Here is a 17,952-nt window from a genome sequence, read left to right as displayed (position 1 = left end):
TTTGTCTCTTTGCAATTTCAAATAAATTGCTTCTGGTCCTAGTATCAGTGGACATGGTGAACAGTAGTTTTGCTTCTTTGGACTGCAAGTGGCAGACGATTATTAGTTAGAGCTGGGAACTTTGTAACCTGCTGTACAAAAACTTTATGGCCAGAATGCACTTACCAATTTAATGCATAACCAAAGACATTAGCAGAGGGACAGTATCAGGACTGATGCCAATCTACAAAAATTATATAATGCTCAGGAATAACATATTGTCTGAGCTCTTAAATATTCAAAACTGTGCACTTCTCCACTCCCTACTACAAAGCATTATGTAATACATGGTTAAGTCTGTTAGCTAATTTTGTCTGTTAATATAATGGGAATGACTGGTGCTCTTTTCAATCAAATATGTTAATACTGAAATCTTTGAATGTCAATAATCATATGTTTTGCACTACACATTGCTTCAGTTTGAACTATCATGGATTTCATTGTTTCTCTACCCATCCAAACCTTCAAAAGCATTCAATTTAAGGGTTTATCATGGCACACAATTTCTTCTCCACACTGAGCATGTGGACTCCAACTACACCAGCTCCATCTAGCAAGTGTAAACCAAAAGGAATGGGCCTCAATTTGACTGATATAAAAAACAATTGGCAAGTAAATGGCTATAGCTAGCAAGAAGCATAGACAGAGGATGGCTTATTATACCAGAACCCTCTGTTCAGAAAATACCCATCAGTTATCTAACCATGCAAAAGGATATATTCACATGTCACAACACAGGGAGCTTTCCAGTCTTACACAGAAAAAGACATCCTTTTAAATGTCTGCTGAGGAAAATGTGTTTTGCAGAATCCAAAACCAAGTTTCAATCATGATCCCATACCTTAAATACTTCATGAGTGTGATACCCAGCCTTCATTATTCTGTAGACACTATAGGGAAGACCACCGCATGCTTTCAACCAACCTTTTAGCAACTGCTTTTGAGATCAGTCTAAGGTACAGCTCTACAGCGGCCACAGAGCAGGCAAATAAAAACTCCTCTTATTCAACCATTGTATTTCTTCACTTGAAAAAAACACCAAAGAATACTTGAATCTGTGCATTCTGTCCTACACACTCTAGCATGGACTAACTGATAGGGTGTTGGACCTGAGGGATTTGAGATGAAATTTCTAATTAGCCATGAACCCCTTGGATGCTTTCTGTCTTTATCCGAAACTACTATTTTAGGTACAAACAGCATAAAGCCAGGAAAGCAATATGCACATTAAAAGCGCAAAAGAAACGATTATTAGTAACAACCATTGCCAACAGTACAATCTGAAAAAACACCTAATTACGCTGAATACTGTATTTGGATTTAATGCTGCTTATTCATCAAGGCATTCAGATGTCACCTCCATATAAAAAGTTGTAGATCAATATGTAATGATGAACATACACTTTATGTGAACTGAAGACGGGTGGGCATGTGTGTCTTTTCAGTGAAATCATGTGCCTTTGACAACTGGATGTGAGAATTTTCATACAGATTTCACACAAAAAGAAACCTCAGAATATTCCTTACATATGCAGCAGTTCTGTGGTGGCTCATGTAGATTCTCACCCAGTTGGTCAGTTAGTAGGATAAATGGGTCAGAGTATGTATAATATTGATAAGTACACTAATGATTGCCTAACACAAATCAATGTGCATGGTAGTAATTCTACTGTTTGTAATATTTTACAGTGCTGAAATCCAATGGAATGAGGACCAGGCCAGTCAGTTTAGTTTCTGCGCAGTCCTTTGAGGAGTTGCATTCTGTAATGGCCTGGATTTGCCTCTAAAGTTCCCCACCAAGGTGCCCAGCCTGCACTAACCGTGAGGGGTTGTTCTGGAGCATGTTGACATACAACCCAATGAGAACATGTTCATCAGCCAGCCTGTCTGCAACATCGAGGCTATACTGTAACCTGAAACAGGGTTGGGGAAAAAAGGGTATAGTCCGGACAGACAAAGAGAAATAAACAGAGAAAGCAGGAGCAAGTAAGAGTGTGAAATGGGAATTTGTAAATGAGCAGTCAAATGTATTTTTTCCTTCATAAAACAAGTGTTGAAATGGTTATCAATTCCATCCAATCAAGGTAGAACTTAGAGATATTAAGAAAGTGGGCCTGCAAGACAAGAATATCAGCACCTACAAAAACTAAAGAAGCAGAGATGCTCAAGGGCCATGCAGGATCTGGCCTCAGATTAGTGCTACAATGAAGCATAATTTAGAATATAAGAAATTGCTAACCTTTAGCTCAAGTACTAAGCACACTTATTTTAAAGGGGAATTCAACTGACATCAGTCAGACGAGCCAATCTACACATGCAAAAAGAAAAGCCAACAGCCATGTGACACAGTTCTTAGAACGAACCATTTCAAATGATATGTAGAAGACTACATGTCAGAATGCTTGCCCATGCAAAATGTTTTTTGGACCTAACAAACTAGTGGTTAGGTTAGAACACTCTCACACAATGTACAAGGTTTTTTTGTGCCTGGGTATGTTTTGATGCAAGGGGTCAAATGAACATGTGATTTTCCCCAGAGGCATAGCTTGGGGGTAGGGACGAACTGGGCACCACACTGTGGGGACGGCACTTACAGCGCAAGCCACATGTCTCTCCTGGGAGTGATGCGGTGGCTCGGGTGCCTGCAGGCTCTGAGCTGCCCGAAACATCAATGTGGGGCAGCTGAGGGGGAGGCGGTCTCCATGGAGGCTCCACTTGCCCCGCCCCGTGGCCAGCTTGTGCCACCCCAGGCACCCAAGCAGCTAGCTATGCAACTGATTTGTCCAATACAGAATGAAATGCTACAGTCCTAGGAACTGTGCACTGTACTATCAGTCGATCTGTATGGATTGGCTCTTAGGACTGAAGTGCAAAATTTAATTACGCATACACAAATCTACATCAAAATGTAGAATTACCTGTATTTTAAGATGTCATAGCAAGACCTCAAGTGTGCTACTACCTATATTTCATATGTCTTGGTTTATTTGTGCTTGATCCAGCTGGCAGATAAATTATGAGGAAATTAAAATTCTCCAGTTGATACGTTTTGTGGAATGCACAGTATAGTCAGAGGAGAAGGCATTTGCTTTAGTTGTGTTAGTGCAAGCTACTGATGCACTTTTTAAAACTTACCCTTTGCCTTTCAAAAAAGCTGGAGCAGCCCTAGCCAGCAATTTGTTCTGCTCTACTTCATTATTCTTGTAAGGAGAGCTAGTTAATGAGACAGGACAACTAAGACAGTAAACCATGAAGGCTGAAATCTACTGAACTCTACAACATAGGTAAGTGATTTAAATAACAGATAATGCCAAAATTGCTCTAAAAGTCTAAAATGGACTATCAGATTTGCACAAAACAGAATGGTGATTTTCTACAAGTCTACTTCTTTGATTTATAAACATTTTAGAGGAAACTGATACATCATAAGCTTCAGCCAAAATGGTTTCTAAAACCCTATTTAAATTGCAATCCTACACATACCCAGTCGAAAATAAGATCCACTGAGCTCATTGGAGCTTAGGAAGGTACATTTAGGTTTCCAGCCTTAACTTGTTAAGCTGCCACGTACTGTGTGGAGTGAGACTTAATGCTGCCAACTCTTTAGAAAGCATTTTCTAGGGTAGCATTTCAGCTAGGCAGGGTGGGGATGAAGTTAGACATAGTTCTTCTTTTTGCCATTATAGAAGGAAATTCTCCCCGTTATGGATGATCTCCAAGATAATGTTCACATTGAACAAATATTTTTAAAATGACCTCTGATTTAAACATAGGAAAGCATTACAATCTTATATAGTGCTCTACCATGCTTATTCGTTACTGTATTCTTTTACGTTTGCATTTTTATGTTTAAATATATACAGAACCACAACAACATTTCTTGATGCAATTCTGAAACACGGCATAAATACTTTCTTTTCTGCTCCAGGTTTTCCATTCCGATTTATCCATTCCAAGGCAATATTTTCATGCCAGCTCTTATAAATAAAATGCATATTATAGCCAAAGGGCTGTGTGCCATGTAGAGGAATGGATTTCTCCACTTACAACATTGTATAAGAGGCGATTAAAGTAGTTGTGGTATAATGGAGAAGAGAATCCTTTACTTACTAAAGTATGGGGACTGAAGTCTGTTTGGGTTCCATTGAAATTGGTGGCTTAGAAGCGAATATTTTAGCACACCAATTTGGAAGCAGTTTCCCATGAAATCAGTGATATCTGCTTCACATAGTGGGAATTATATGAAAATCTATGGTGCTCCGCTGTTCAACTGGAACTCCATGAGTGCAAGGGAGTACACTATTCTTTTTTATACTGGGAATATTCTATGTAAAGGAGAATTGTTCCACGTGCACAATGTAAGTCTTCGAATTTCAGAAGAAGAGCAGCACTTCATATGCACATTGGGGGACCCATATCTGTATCTAGGCCACAGGGTCCTGGTGAACACGTCAGGTTACAGATGATATTGTGTCTGTTCCTAGTTATGTTCACCACTCAGTACTACTCCAGAAAATTTATCTATCTGTGGACTTTCTTTCATGCTTCTAGAATCTGAAACAGATTCCAGTCTCCAGTTCTATTTACCTTGTGGGTGACACAGGCTTTTGCAAATGGTTGCCTTTACCATGCATGCACAGATCTCTGTGTCAATGTGGTGCATTCATACCATTGTAGAATGCAGGTGGGGGAATCCCCCAAAGAAGCAAAAAAATCTCCAACATGGTGATTATCTACAGCTGTGTACAAATAGCCTATCTATTTTGCACTCTCTGTAATGCACTGAAGCTAGTATATTTTTCTGGTATGTTGTATGGTGGGGGCAAGGACAAGGGTAGCAGGAAGGCAGCAGCCACCAGACACAAAAAAGTGCAGAAAATATTTAGGTAAAATTCTCCCGAGCTGTTATGCTTTTTCTAGTTAGGTGAGAAAAAGAAATGTCCCAGAAATCATCTCAGAAAAATATGTTCTGAGAGATTTAGCCATATCATGTAACTTGTATGTTGGCATTCGTTTTTCATCAACTAACTGAATAAAAGTGCAAAGAGAGGCAGTATTTAAGTACATAGCAAATCAAAATGATGCAATATTCAACTCCTATGAAGGTGAGAAAAATCACCACCTGTTCTAGACTTCTCTGTTTGCCAGTGATCTTGCTTCCTTACAAATATTTGTGCTAGCACTGTATCAGTGAAATCTTTTCTCAGTCACAAACATGCCCTGAGAAAGGTTTTTTTAAAACATACTTTGATATTAATAGAAGGCAGTGTCTAAGCTATGGAAGAGAAATCTTGTTTCAACCTAGTTAAACAAGGCATAATTCCAACATGAACACAATAAGGGACCTACTAAGGCTCCCTATCCAAGGCCCAGAAGAAGCTATTAGCATTGCAATAGCTGATACGTTCACAGATATGGACCATACAAATGCTACCTCAAAAATGTACAAGTGGAAAAGGTACAGAAAAGGGCAAATGACCACAGGACTGGAAAGAGGAAGCTTTACAACACCTGAGTTTTTTTAGTCTGGAAATAGAGTGGGCATTATAGAGGAGTATATAAGTATTCAAAGTATGGATAGCGAGATTTATTTCCCCCTCTCTCATTGTTCTAGAACCCATGCCATCCAGTAAAGGTGAATTGGAAGACTCAGAACAGACAAATACAGTTCAGATATGGAATTCAATCCCACAAAATGGTAGTAATGACCAGAGGATAAGACTAGCCATGATGGAAGTACAGTATATACTATGTTCACTGCTTGAAGCAGTGTACCTCTGAATACTAGATGTTGGCAGCACAAGTTGTATTCAGGTTCTGCTTGGGGGGGGGGGGGTTCACATAGATCTCTTTTATGTGCTGCTCAAGCGGAACCTTTGACATTTTTCTTTGAAAGCAGACCCAGTGGCGAAGCATAGCTGTCAACCCTCCCTTTTTTTGTGGGAAATCCCCCTTATTCCAGCGTCGTTTTCTGCTGCTATCCTGGATTGTTAGATATACCGTAGACCAGTCATAGGCAACCTTGGCTCTCCAGATGTTTTGGAACTACAACTCCCATGATCCCTAGCTAACAGGGCCAGTGGTCAGGGAACATGGGAGTTGCAGTTCCAAAACATCTGGAGAGCCAAGGTTGCCTATGCCTGCCGTAGACTGTCCCCGGGACAGGTGAGGCTGCTGATCCCTTATTTTCAAATCCGAAAGATGACAGCTATGGGAGAAGGGGGGTGCGGGGGGTGCGGCCCACCCCAGGTCTCATCACTGAGGTGTGTGTGTGTGTGACAAAATGAGTTTTGTTTTTTTTAAAGGGCTCACAAAACTTTTTAGGAGTGAGGTGGTGGCTTAGGTGCCTGCAGGTTCTGCGCTGCCTGAAACGGCAGTGTGGGACTTGCGTCTGCCTACTGCCTCTCCCTCAGCCGGCCTACAGCTGAGGGGGAGGCGGTGGAGAGGCTCTAAGTGTCAGAGAGGCTCACCCCACCCTCATGGGCATGGATCGCCCCGACCCCGGCTGCAGGACATGCCCCCACACCAGGCACCCGAGTGGCTAGCTAAGCCGCTGAACTATATTTTGCTTATAAAAGTCTCCTCAGTTATGTGACATAGGCAACTCCTGTTCAGGAGTTTAAAGACTCTATTGGGTTCATGGGGTTAGTTTCATAATTAGATCATGTCCATAACAAATTAATGGAAGTGTAGGATGATATTCCATTGTTTTGAAGACTGACAATTTATTGTGTGCGCTCACATGCACTTCTTCCTATCTTGACTTACGTTTTATATCAGTTTGACATGACAGTTTGGTTTTAGTTGCTCAGTTATAAAAATGGCATGAGTAAGCTTTTAGCTATCTAACAGAAGGAGTGTGACATCTACCATTTTCTGGAGTCTAACATGCACAACTAACTGGATCATTTATGGTCCTTGTCCAAGCTTGTTGTTTCTAAACATGTTGACCAGTAACCTCTTAGTTGCTTTTACCAAGAGAGAAAATATCATGCTTTAAAAATAATAATAATCCTGTCCCAGAAAAAGCACCCAGGGGTTTAACAAAGTTACTTTGAGTCTAACACCCAGTATTCAAAATAGGGGTGTTTGTACATGACATGCAGAAATCATTATTAAAATCTCACATCTCTGCATGCTACAAAGGTGCTACATAGCTAATTTCTGAACATTTGCATTATTATGTATTTTCTCCACTTCTAACCTAAGAGCACAGAATTGGCACTAAAATTTCCATTCACAATTGTGCCCGTTCACATATAAACAAAACAGTGCATCAAACATTTAAAATTCACATTTATATTCGTATTCTGAGCCCTTGGCCCCATTTAAAGTGAGTTTACAGTTCAATATCTATGTCACAGTAATTCACAAGTGATAAAATTTGCTCTTGATGTCACTTGTAAAAATACCCTCTGTGGACTAACTGGTTTTAATTAATTATGTGAAAAATCAAGATAGGCATGCTTCACACATGCAGTTTTTATGCTTGTTCCTGGACCTCCAAAATTGCATAAACTTAGCCCTGTTGAATGAAACCAACAGGTCCATCTAGTTAACATGTTTTAACCAACAATGGCCAATCAGATGCTTCTGGGAAGTCCACAAGTAGGGGATGAAGAACAGGTAGTTTCACCATACAAATAGGGGCAGCACCAGAATATTTACGGTATGTGGAAGTTATTTGAGCACCATGTTATTCAAGCATCAATGATGAATGTATGAATCAGTGCTATACACTAGAATTCTATGGGAAAAATATTTATGGGAAGTAAAGTGAAAGAGCAACATAGACTTATTATTAGATTTCATTACACTGGATAGTAAATTATTGTCAAAGAGTACGGATCCTCTAAAATATAATGTTGTCTACAATGAACAAAGAGCAAGAGATATGTGGTGTACAGTGAACTCAAGTGATATTAAAAGCATTGATTTTATACAGGCATTTCACACTTACTGTGAGACATTCTTCACTACTGTAACATAAAAGATGCTGATGCTCCTATTTTACTATATTGTTTTGTTACCTTCTTAGTAAATCAAGGTCACAAACAACAGAACGTATGTAATAACATTCAAGAAACACACAGGACTGCTCAGATAAAAAGCAGGTTTTATAGATTTCCAAGTTTCATGTTAAAATAAGACTTCTGCACAACTAACCATCTACTTAAATGTTTACAGTATATTTCAATGTCTCTTCACAAATGGCAGCTTCAGCGCCAAGCTGCGGTGTGTGTGTGTGATATATTTCAGCAGGGAAACAGCACCAGATGAAAAGGTTAAATCCTGTCCCCATGCTGTCAATCTGGATCAGAGCCACTGCAGAAAAATGTATGGGGAATCCCAAGCACAGGACTTGAACACGCCATTAAAACAACTTTTATTTTAACCCTCTGTAGTCCTTAGTGGGTCCACTGGCTATTAGGGACACTGAGAAGCATCACAATCAGCTGTGCTAATTGTACATAATTTAACATTGCCCACTCTGTAACTGGTTTGCCAAGCCAACCTCATCTATATGTGGGAAGCTGCATCCCTGTGTGAATTGGTGTGCCTTTGTGAGGATTATGTAGCTTCTTTTTGAGCTGCGTTTTGGAGGAAAGGCACTAAAATTAAACTAGACAGGTCAGCAAGCCTAAGGGTTAAACTGTGGTGCATGTTACAGTATTCATTTAAATACTTGCCCTGTGCAAAATGCAAGATAAAAGAACAGTTCAAGCTCAGCATGAGATCCATTTGAAGTCTCATTAAAACCACAGTATTCCTTTGTCTAAGAAACAACCCCCCTTAGTACTTCTGAAGAATGACTAATATATTAATGTACTGATTTTAATGTACTAGCTACAGAACTACATCAGTTACCCTGTTTCTCATATTTTAAGGCATCCCCATAAAATAAGCCATAGCAGGATTTTTAAGCATTCAAGGAATATAAGCCATACCCCGAAAATAAGACATAGTGATAGGCGCAGCAGCAATGCCGGCCGCGGCAGGAGGAGGAGGAAAAAAATAAGACATCCCTTGAAAATAAGCCATAGTGTGTTTTTTTGAGGAAAAAATAAATATAAGACGTGTCTTATAATATGAGAAACACGGTAGTAGTTTAGTGCTCTTCTTATACTGACCGTAAATTGTTGTGAAGCTGATTTACATACAGCTTTATAAGAGAGTGCTCATCAGCCACAGGACTGGCTACATTTATACCCTCAAGTAACCTGAATGATTCAAACAATGAAATCTCATTAACAGTCTGTACAAACAGAAACACATAGGGATACGTTTGGTGGGGAAAGCATTTAGTTTACAGCCATAGTGGATAGGATACTGACATAAATGAATGAATGAATGAATGAATGAATGTTTCAGGTTAATAAGGACTAGAAGAAACACACACACACACACACACACACACACAAACACCCCACCATGATTGGATCAGACTGCACATTAATTTACTGAGATGTCATTGGGAGAGGGAAACAAACATAAGGTTCAAATAAAATGTAGACAAGTGACCTCTGGGATCCATCACAGAATAGGACAACAGTTGACATTAGACAATGGATAACAAAACTTGGCTGGCAATAAAGGGGACTGAACCTCAACATTCAGGTAATAAGCCTCCTTGCACCTGGTAAGTTGTTATTTCATCCATGCCCAATTCATAGTACTTGAGCATGGAATACAACCAACCTTTGCATACAAACACTGAGAAACAGCTTACCAGGTGAGGCAAAGCTGCTATGGTGGCTTCCTGACCAAGTGGGTTGCTATTGCTTATTCGGAGAGTGGTGAGTGGGAAGGAGGTTGGCACAGGGCAAACACTCAGGCAGAGCCAATCTAGTGCTCCTGCCACTCCCTGCAACCGTTCTTGCAACCGTTCCTTTCCTGGGAAGCAATAGTGGCCAACCTACTGGGAAGCTAGCATAGAGGCTCAACCCTGCCCAGCAAGCCATTTTAGCAAACATCTTGGAATCTCCCTTACTTTACTTAAATATACAAAGGATGGCAAATATATTGCCCTGCTATCAGGGAGGCAAGCCAGGTGGATCATATTAGGTAGGCAGCGCTGGATTTAGAGCAGTGCAAGTGCTTCACCCACACCGAGCTGGGGGGCACTAACTAACTAAAACCACCATATTGATCCATTATAAAGCAACTATGTCAAAATGAATTATTGTGAAAATGAGACATTTTTAGGGGATGTGCCCAATTTTGTTCTTGCCGAGGGCATTATATTATCAAAGTCTGCCCCTGGGGTGGGGCAGAGCAATGCTCTGTAAGACATGGAGACATCTAACTTGCAGCTTAATAAATGCAGAGTGGATACAACAGGAGCAGAAGGTCTGAAGGAGGTAAAGTGATGAGAGATGGTCAGAGAAATTGAAACACAACCAGGAATGAGTATAAGTGAAGCAGTACAGAGAAAGAAAAAAAACACTGGTAAGAGGGAAAGAGGGGGAGGCTAGAGGCAAAGAAGTGGGTGTAATTAAAGGAAGTAAGTAGGAGGATAGTGAGAGATTGAAAAGTTAGAATGGAGACTGAGAAAAGAAGCAAGAGCAGCAAGAAGGGAGCAAAGAGTGAAAAAGACAGTGAAGTGGAAGGGACTGAGCAAGCCCTGTTCCAAAAGAGCAACTGACAGGTTAGAGGGGCAATAAAAGGAATTGTGAAGGGTGACGTAAACCATCTCAGTGGCAAGCTATTAAGGAACACAAATAAGTGGGTGTTTGACAGAATTCAGGTTACACAGAATGCTTAAATCATTGCGTGTATTTTTTCATATCAGAACTTGGCAGCAGGTCCTCATCAGTTTCTTGGTATTTAAGTGCCTACAGTCTGCTTCTAAGGATACTTTCAGATGTATCCTGTGGAAGCTTCAACCTCTGGATTAAACTGATTATGGATTGCATCCCAACCCGTTCCATACTGTGGCAATGCAGTCATACTGCTAATCTCTATGGTCATAGTTGACTTGGACTGATTAGAGATGAATGGATCTTTCTCTCTCTGGTCCATGTAATTTTTGCATGGGTTCACCTGTAGATGCATTGCAGCCCATTTCCACATTAATCTGTGATTATTATTTTTTAAAAAAGAAATCTGCATGCACGCACTTAAAAATCACATTTAAATATGTATTTTTAAATGTATTTCCTCTTAAAATATGCATTTTAAAACATACAGTACTTGTTTGTCAAGAACTGCTAAATGCAATGGGTAGCTATATTTTCATCTGCACATTAGTCCAGGAAGTGTGGATCAGGTCAGTTCATATCTGAATTTGCAAAGACTGAGTTCCCCAAACATCCCTAATTCTGTGTCACTAGAAGAAAAAAATAAAGCAAAAAAGCACCTAAACGAGCAACTCTATGGATCAAACTCAATGCTTCAATTTCAACAAACAATGCTATGTTGGAGAATGAATGGCAAGCTCAATGACTCATCTTTCCTCATCTTGTATACTCATCTTCAGAGGTAACTTCTTGGTTTGTTATATCACAGTTTCCCTGTGATTTCCAAACCAGGAGACTGTGGTTTAACATCGCCACTCCAAATCACTGATTTGTTGGAGGAAGAATGAGCAACAACCTCAATAACTCCTTTTTTGTCTCTTTCCTCCTTCTCCTCTCACAAGCCTCCCTTAAGAGGTGACTTCTTGGTTATTAAGCCAGTTTTCTGTGACATACAAACTAAGAAACAGCGATTTAAGTGTTCCCTACAAACCAGGGTTGCAAACTAGGATTCAACTATGGTTTACAATCCTGGTTTGTATAGAATACTTAAATCGCTGTTTCTTAGTTTGTATGTCACAGAAAACTGGCTTAATAACCAAGAAGTCACCTCTTAAAGAAGGCTTGTGAGAGGAGGAGGAGGAGGAAGGAGACAAAAAAGGAGTTACTGATGTTGTTGCTCATTCTTCCTCCAACAAATCAGTGATTTGGAGTGGAGATGTTATGTCCCTGCATTCATGTGCATCTCTGAACCCAGGGCATGGTTTGAAAGCACAGGATGCAGCAAACCTGATGAAACAAAGCACATTTGGAAGAAAAGTGGAGATATTAATGTAACAAATAAGTTTCGTTTCTCAGTTTAAAACAATGAAGATATTGAGCAATGCATGCCTGTTTTCTATTATTGCTTTCATGGAGTGTAGGAAGAAGTTATACAATAAAACAGGTATTTGAGAACTACTGTATTATTTGAAAACTTATCAGGAGGAAGACTCACCTTCTGTTTGTGAAAGGGCTTCCTGAGGGAACAGAGTGGGAGAACAATGTGTCATTCATGCTGGTGACTGGTCTGGGAGGCCTTGACAAAAATACAGTTAAGAAGTATATTGTTTATCATCAGCATCAAATACAGAAGCTCAACACCCACAAACACATTTAGTCAATAAGAAGCTGGAATTTTCTATTTTTGTACTCTAAATCTATATTTGAAAAAACAAAGGCTACAATCCTGAACACACTGGGAGTAATCCCCGTTGAACTGGGACTTACTCCTGAGTAAACACTTGCACTTAACTTTTACATGGAGTAACAGATCTGAGTGTTAGAAAAACATAATTTTTGTATTTTGAAGTATTCTGTGTGCAATTTGCTTACTCTTTATCCTGCTTCAGTAAAATCATTGCCTGTGTTGTATTTTTGCAAAGCTAATGGAAGCAGTTCATAAAGTAGAATTGATGTAGAATTGTTTCAACAGCCTTCAAGTTGTACAATTTGACTTCTTGTTGGTTTAACATTCTAATTTTTTTAAAAAAGAAGCACACAGTCCCTTTTTTGAGAGCCCTCTCTGACTCAAATTTGTCAATTTCCATTTCTAACAACAACAAAAAATCTCAATTTAGATGGCCACATAGTGGCTGCTTTAAACCTAAATTGTGTGGAAGCTTCTGTGTAGTGAGTCCTTCATATGTAACAGCTGTGTGAACTTACATTTTCACAATGCCACAACAAACAGTTCCTTTAGTATGTTTGCCATGGTGAAAACTAGGGGATCCACTTGGTGCAGAATTCACACAAACAACTCCACATTCAGAGTGTAGACACTATTTAAATTTTTAAAGTCATCACATGTTAACATGAAACATCAGCCCACCAGAGATTACAAATGGAAAGAACCAAACAGAATCCACTTATTCAATAACACATTTATGATGAGGAGGAGTCAGTTTTTCCTTAAGCCTGAAGGTGTTATGTTCAAGTAGCAATGAAGGGAATTTTGAAATATACAAGTATCACATGGAGTTGACTAAGACACATACAACAGGAGTTTTGCAAAAGATTTATCCTTCATTTGCTGTTTAGAATGTTCAGATAGGAATTGTACTACGATTCTTACGTTAATGAGGAGCTTTAGGTTGTTTCATGCTATAAATGTACACAGAAACCCACTTGGACAGCAGACAACAGCCCCTTTCACACAAGGTTGTTGGTTCCTTTGCATTCTTTTACTCACACCTTAGAAATTGCTTTAAAATTATCTGTAGGACAATCAGAAGGGCACTGGAGTGTTAGCATAAAAAATAGCCCCAAAATAATAAAGATTTTGCCTGAAGTGACTAGTTTCCAAAAAAGGGAGCAATACTAAGGTGGGAAGCAATTGCTTATTTTATTTATGTAAATATATTAATTTTATTTAAAGGAATCCTGTTAGGAGAATAGGAAGCTGCCTTGTACTCAGTCAGATCATTTTCATCTAGCTGAGTATTATCTCCACTGACTGGCAGCCACTATCCAGGGTTTCAGACTCTCCCATCCTATCAGGAGATGCTGGGTATTGAATCTGGAATGCTCTCCAATTGAGACAGATGCTCTGTGGCCTTTCCTGTTTATCACCCTTCCTATGCCACCTCTTATTGCCAGAACAAGTGGGGGAAGCTGCTGTGCTCCAGTAACTGTAACACAGGTTGCATATTGTTCTATACTTGGGCCCTATGACAGAGGACATCACAACCCCAAATATTTGCATTTTAGCAATGTAATATCAAATGCCCTGTTGCAGAGAATGCAACCTGCATGCAGAAACAGGTTCCTGTATGCAGTGCACATGTGCCAAATATGTAAAATCCAGCTGTGTGAGGAAAGCAGTAAGCTTTCACTGTTGGCTCCTCCTGCCTGTGAATAGCAAATCCCAGCAGGAACTAAGGAATTCTTGTAGTACTTGAGAGAAATCACCACACTTCTCTCTGTTGGTTGGGGTTGATGGGAGTTGGGGGTCTAGCAACATTTAGAGGGCACCAGGTTGGGGAAGGCTGTCAAAGTGTTTCCCATATAAATCCCCCCTCTCTTACTATTCCAGAGAAGGTGCTAAGCCTGCAGCTCACTGCTCAGAGTGATGTTGATTCTGTTTCAATAGTGCTTCTGATTGGCTCCAGCAAATCTCACAAGATCTGTTCTTCACCAGCTAGAATACATAGGTAAAAGGTAAAGATACCCCTGACCATTAGGTCCAGTTGTGGACGACTCTGGGGTTGTGGCGCTCATCTCGCTCTATAGGCCGAGGGAGCCGGCGTTTGTCCGCAGACAGCTTCCGGGTCATGTGGCCAGCATGACTAAGCCACTTCTGGCGAACCAGAGCAGCGCACAGAAACACCGTTTACCTTCCCGCTGGAGCGGTACCTATTTATCTACTTGCACTTTGACATGCTTTCGAACTGCTAGGTGGGCAGGAGCTGGGACCGAGCAACGGGAGCTCACCCTGTCATGGGGATTCGAACTGCCAACCTTCTTATCAGCAAGCCCTAGGCTCTGTGGTTTAGACCACAGCTCCACCTGTGTCCCTCGAATACATAGGTACAAGCTTGCAAAAACATCTTCAGTGATGTCCTACAATTTATCATCAACTGTTTCCTCATGTAATGGGCTTGCAGTCCCCAGGCACCTATTCCTCCACCCATACTTGGGTCCTGTATTCTCACAGTAGTAATGAGCATGGAAAGAAGGATGCCCAGTAAAAATCTGGATCCCTTTCTCCCTGTTCTCTAGGTCATGGATTCTTCTAGAGACTTCAGGAGAAAGGCTGATGGTAGAAAAAGAACCCCCCTAAGAAATAAAATTGCATACTCAATAATTCGTATGAGATTTCCAACGATATCAAAAATGTACTAAGGGGTAATGCTTTACTTACCAGGTATCTCTTTTGCAGCAAAAAAATGAAATAAAAAGAAGCTATTAATTAAGTTGAAATATTTAATTTTTAGAAAGTGTCAAAGTTAGGGAAATTATATCCATGACATAGTTAATACTCATCTTACAGGCTCAGCCCCTCTTTCCTGACAAGTTGCCCCATGATGGGATAACAGAATGGATCATGCATGTAGGGCTACTGAAGTTTATCTCCCCAAGATTACAACAGTTATTTATTTTGTCATAATTTCAGTGTCCAGAACACTGAAACTATTTAGAGGCTACCAGTCGTAATATTCACTTTCCTCAAATTCAGCTGGTACAGATTAGAATTTGAAAAATACGTATGCTCTATGTCAGGCATCCCCAAACTGTGGCCCTCCAGATGTTTTGTCCTACAACTCCCATGATTCCTAGCTAGCAGGACCAGTGGTCAGGGAAGATGGGAATTGTAGTCCAAAACATCTGGAGGGCCGAAGTTTGGGGATGCCTGATCTATGTTAACTGGGTTGAAACAGCTGATTATACCGGCTCCTGCCCTTCCCCCATGTTATATGGCAAGCAGCCTTTAATGCTCAGGGGACTGAACTGCATTTGAAACTCAGGTGTTTCCCTCATTCAACTGTATATCAAAATCAGTTTGTGAAATGGCACATAAGTCTGCTGAAAGAGAAGGAAAGACTCCAACTCGGTGTGCGCAAGTGCTTGTCTGTGCTTGATCTTGAATCCCAGCTATAGGATATGATGCAGTAAATATGAAAATCAAGCTGTTGACATTTAAGATGTTTCTGATGGCTGTCAAGTAAAATATACGTTAAATACTGAACCTTCTCCAACAGCTAATAAGTAATTAACAAAACCTGAGGAATACTCTGTAGAGACTCTGAGAGTTGTAGTCAGCCAGTCATTGCATTTGTTTGTTTGTAGGCAATGGCCATTACAACAGACAGGTACAGTGTTTAAATCCCATATGGGCAACCCATGGCCCACAGGTGGACCTCAGACAACTTCTGTGCAGCCCACACATCCCATTTTCACTATAGGTTGCGTGTACAGTTGCAAAGCACTTGGGTGGGAGTGGTCCTCACTTATTCCCAGCACCAATCAGCAGGAGAAGATGTGGGATGGGATTGCTGAGATCCCATTGTGTGCCTCTGACCCTCATGACTCTCCAGCTGCTTAGTGAAGAGAACTTAGCGAGGAGGACAAGGAGTTATGTGCTGGGATCTTCTTATTCCTGCATAGAGAGACAGGGGGAAAATGTGTTCTTGTGTGGGGAGGTTTTATATTTATCTGTGTTTTGGAGCCGGGGGCAGGGGAGGCTAGGCTCCACCCATGTCCTTCACTAGCCCTGTCCAAGTCCTGTATGGGACCATTATTGAAACCCTCGGGGCATAATCTAGTCTCAATGGAAAAGAGCGAGCAGCTGCAGTATCTCGGTGAACATATCAATATCATCCTGCAAAATGTTAAATTCAAGATTGCAGTTTACCAAAGGATTTCTTTTTTAAGATGGAAAGGTCATTCTTCTCTTAGGTCATGCCACGAGTGCATTTCACTGATGCTAAATAGGGAGTTAAAACTACTTGGTTGCTTACAGCATTTACTGAATGGAATGTAACAATGTTTGAACCAAGTGTTTACTGCTGTGCCCCCACTTACACTGGCAGAGTGACTCATGGTAGTAAATACAATGTTAAAACCAGCGTATAATGAAAGTGCAAATGCAAGCGTGGCTCTACAAAAGATTTCTGTCCTTACTGTAAGTGGCTGCTGCAGGGGGAAGGAAGACTTTCCTTACATGAAGCCTACCATTAAAAGTGGCTGTAAATACCCCTTTTGCTGGGATGCTTGCCTAGAGCTTTTTCTCATGATACGGTTTATCTTCCATTATATTTAAGAATAAAAATCAGTCTAGTATGAATATATTCCCAAGGACTGCATGCAGCATATCTTACCCCCTGTACTAATTTATAGCAGCTGCATTGCATATGATGCTTGCTCCACATCTGGTTCATTTTAATATCTGCATTATTGTATTCAACATTGCTTTCAACCCCCCCCCAACCAGAAAAAGTGAAAATAAAATAGCAAACACTCTCACTGTCAGGAACAGATATTTTCTCTTAGGAAGGAGGTAATGTCCTAGGGCAGGTGTGGGGAAACGTTGGCCCTCCAGATGTTGCTGAACCACAACTCTCATCAGCCTCAGCAAGCATGGTCAATAGCCAGAGATGATGGGAGTTGTAGTTCAGCAACATATGGGTTCCCTACACCTGTCCTAGGATCAGAAGAGACCAGATTGCTGGTTCTTTCTGAAATCCTTATAAGAACAGTGCTCAATTCCCTTTCGCATCCTGGTATATTTTCTTGTACGTGAATAGATTGACTCCAATCCAGCTGAAGCTAATTGTGACAAAAGTTGAATCCTCTGCACACTTCCAATAAGTGAAAAATTCCTACTGAAAATGATGGGGGAAAAATACTTTCTTGCATTGATCTTAATGGGATATGATCTCAACTAACTTTAGTGAACTGCAGCCATTGCCTTCTGTATAAAAATACAGGTAGAAAAGATATACGCACAAGTCCTTTCTATAGAGTAGCTGATCCTGGATAATGAAAAGAAGAGGATCATATTTTGCTTCAATTTCACATTTCTCTCTCTCTCCTCCTCCTCAGATTTTTGCAAGTGGAGATATAGTATAATAAAAGTAGTTGTTCATGGCCTTGCCAAGTAGGAGAGTTGGGTGACCTGCTTCAGGAGGCACTGTGA

The 17,952-nt window shown here is 40.4% G+C and overlaps 1 protein-coding gene across 23 annotated transcripts in view; it reads right to left on the bottom strand.

Annotated features, from left to right (window-relative positions):
• Positions 1-17,952, bottom strand: part of DTNA (dystrobrevin alpha) — a 204,888-nt gene that overhangs the window by 35,617 nt on the left and 151,319 nt on the right. For 15 of the 23 annotated variants that reach the window (XR_015951476.1, XR_015951477.1, XM_088675464.1 and 12 more), the window contains 3 exons: positions 12,274-12,354; positions 3,175-3,252; positions 1,860-1,952 (listed from right to left, as the gene is read on the bottom strand). Coding sequence is in view for 18 of the 23 variants with exons in the window: in XM_088675464.1 (XP_088531590.1) it covers positions 1,860-1,952; positions 3,175-3,252; positions 12,274-12,354 (252 nt within the window). In the remaining 5 variants the exon portion in view is untranslated. Of the gene's footprint in view, positions 1-1,859; positions 1,953-3,174; positions 3,253-9,170; positions 9,261-12,273; positions 12,355-17,952 lie in introns of all 23 variants that reach the window. The other 8 variants (XR_015951480.1, XR_015951479.1, XM_088675460.1 and 5 more) reach the window with 3 other exon arrangements.

This window comes from Zootoca vivipara, chromosome 8 (assembly GCF_965207765.1).
Source record: "Zootoca vivipara chromosome 8, rZooViv2.hap1.1, whole genome shotgun sequence".
Taxonomy (NCBI): Eukaryota; Metazoa; Chordata; class Lepidosauria; order Squamata; family Lacertidae; genus Zootoca; species Zootoca vivipara.
The sequence above is the reverse complement of the archived record's forward strand: the minus strand, read 5'-3'. Positions and strand labels throughout refer to the sequence as shown.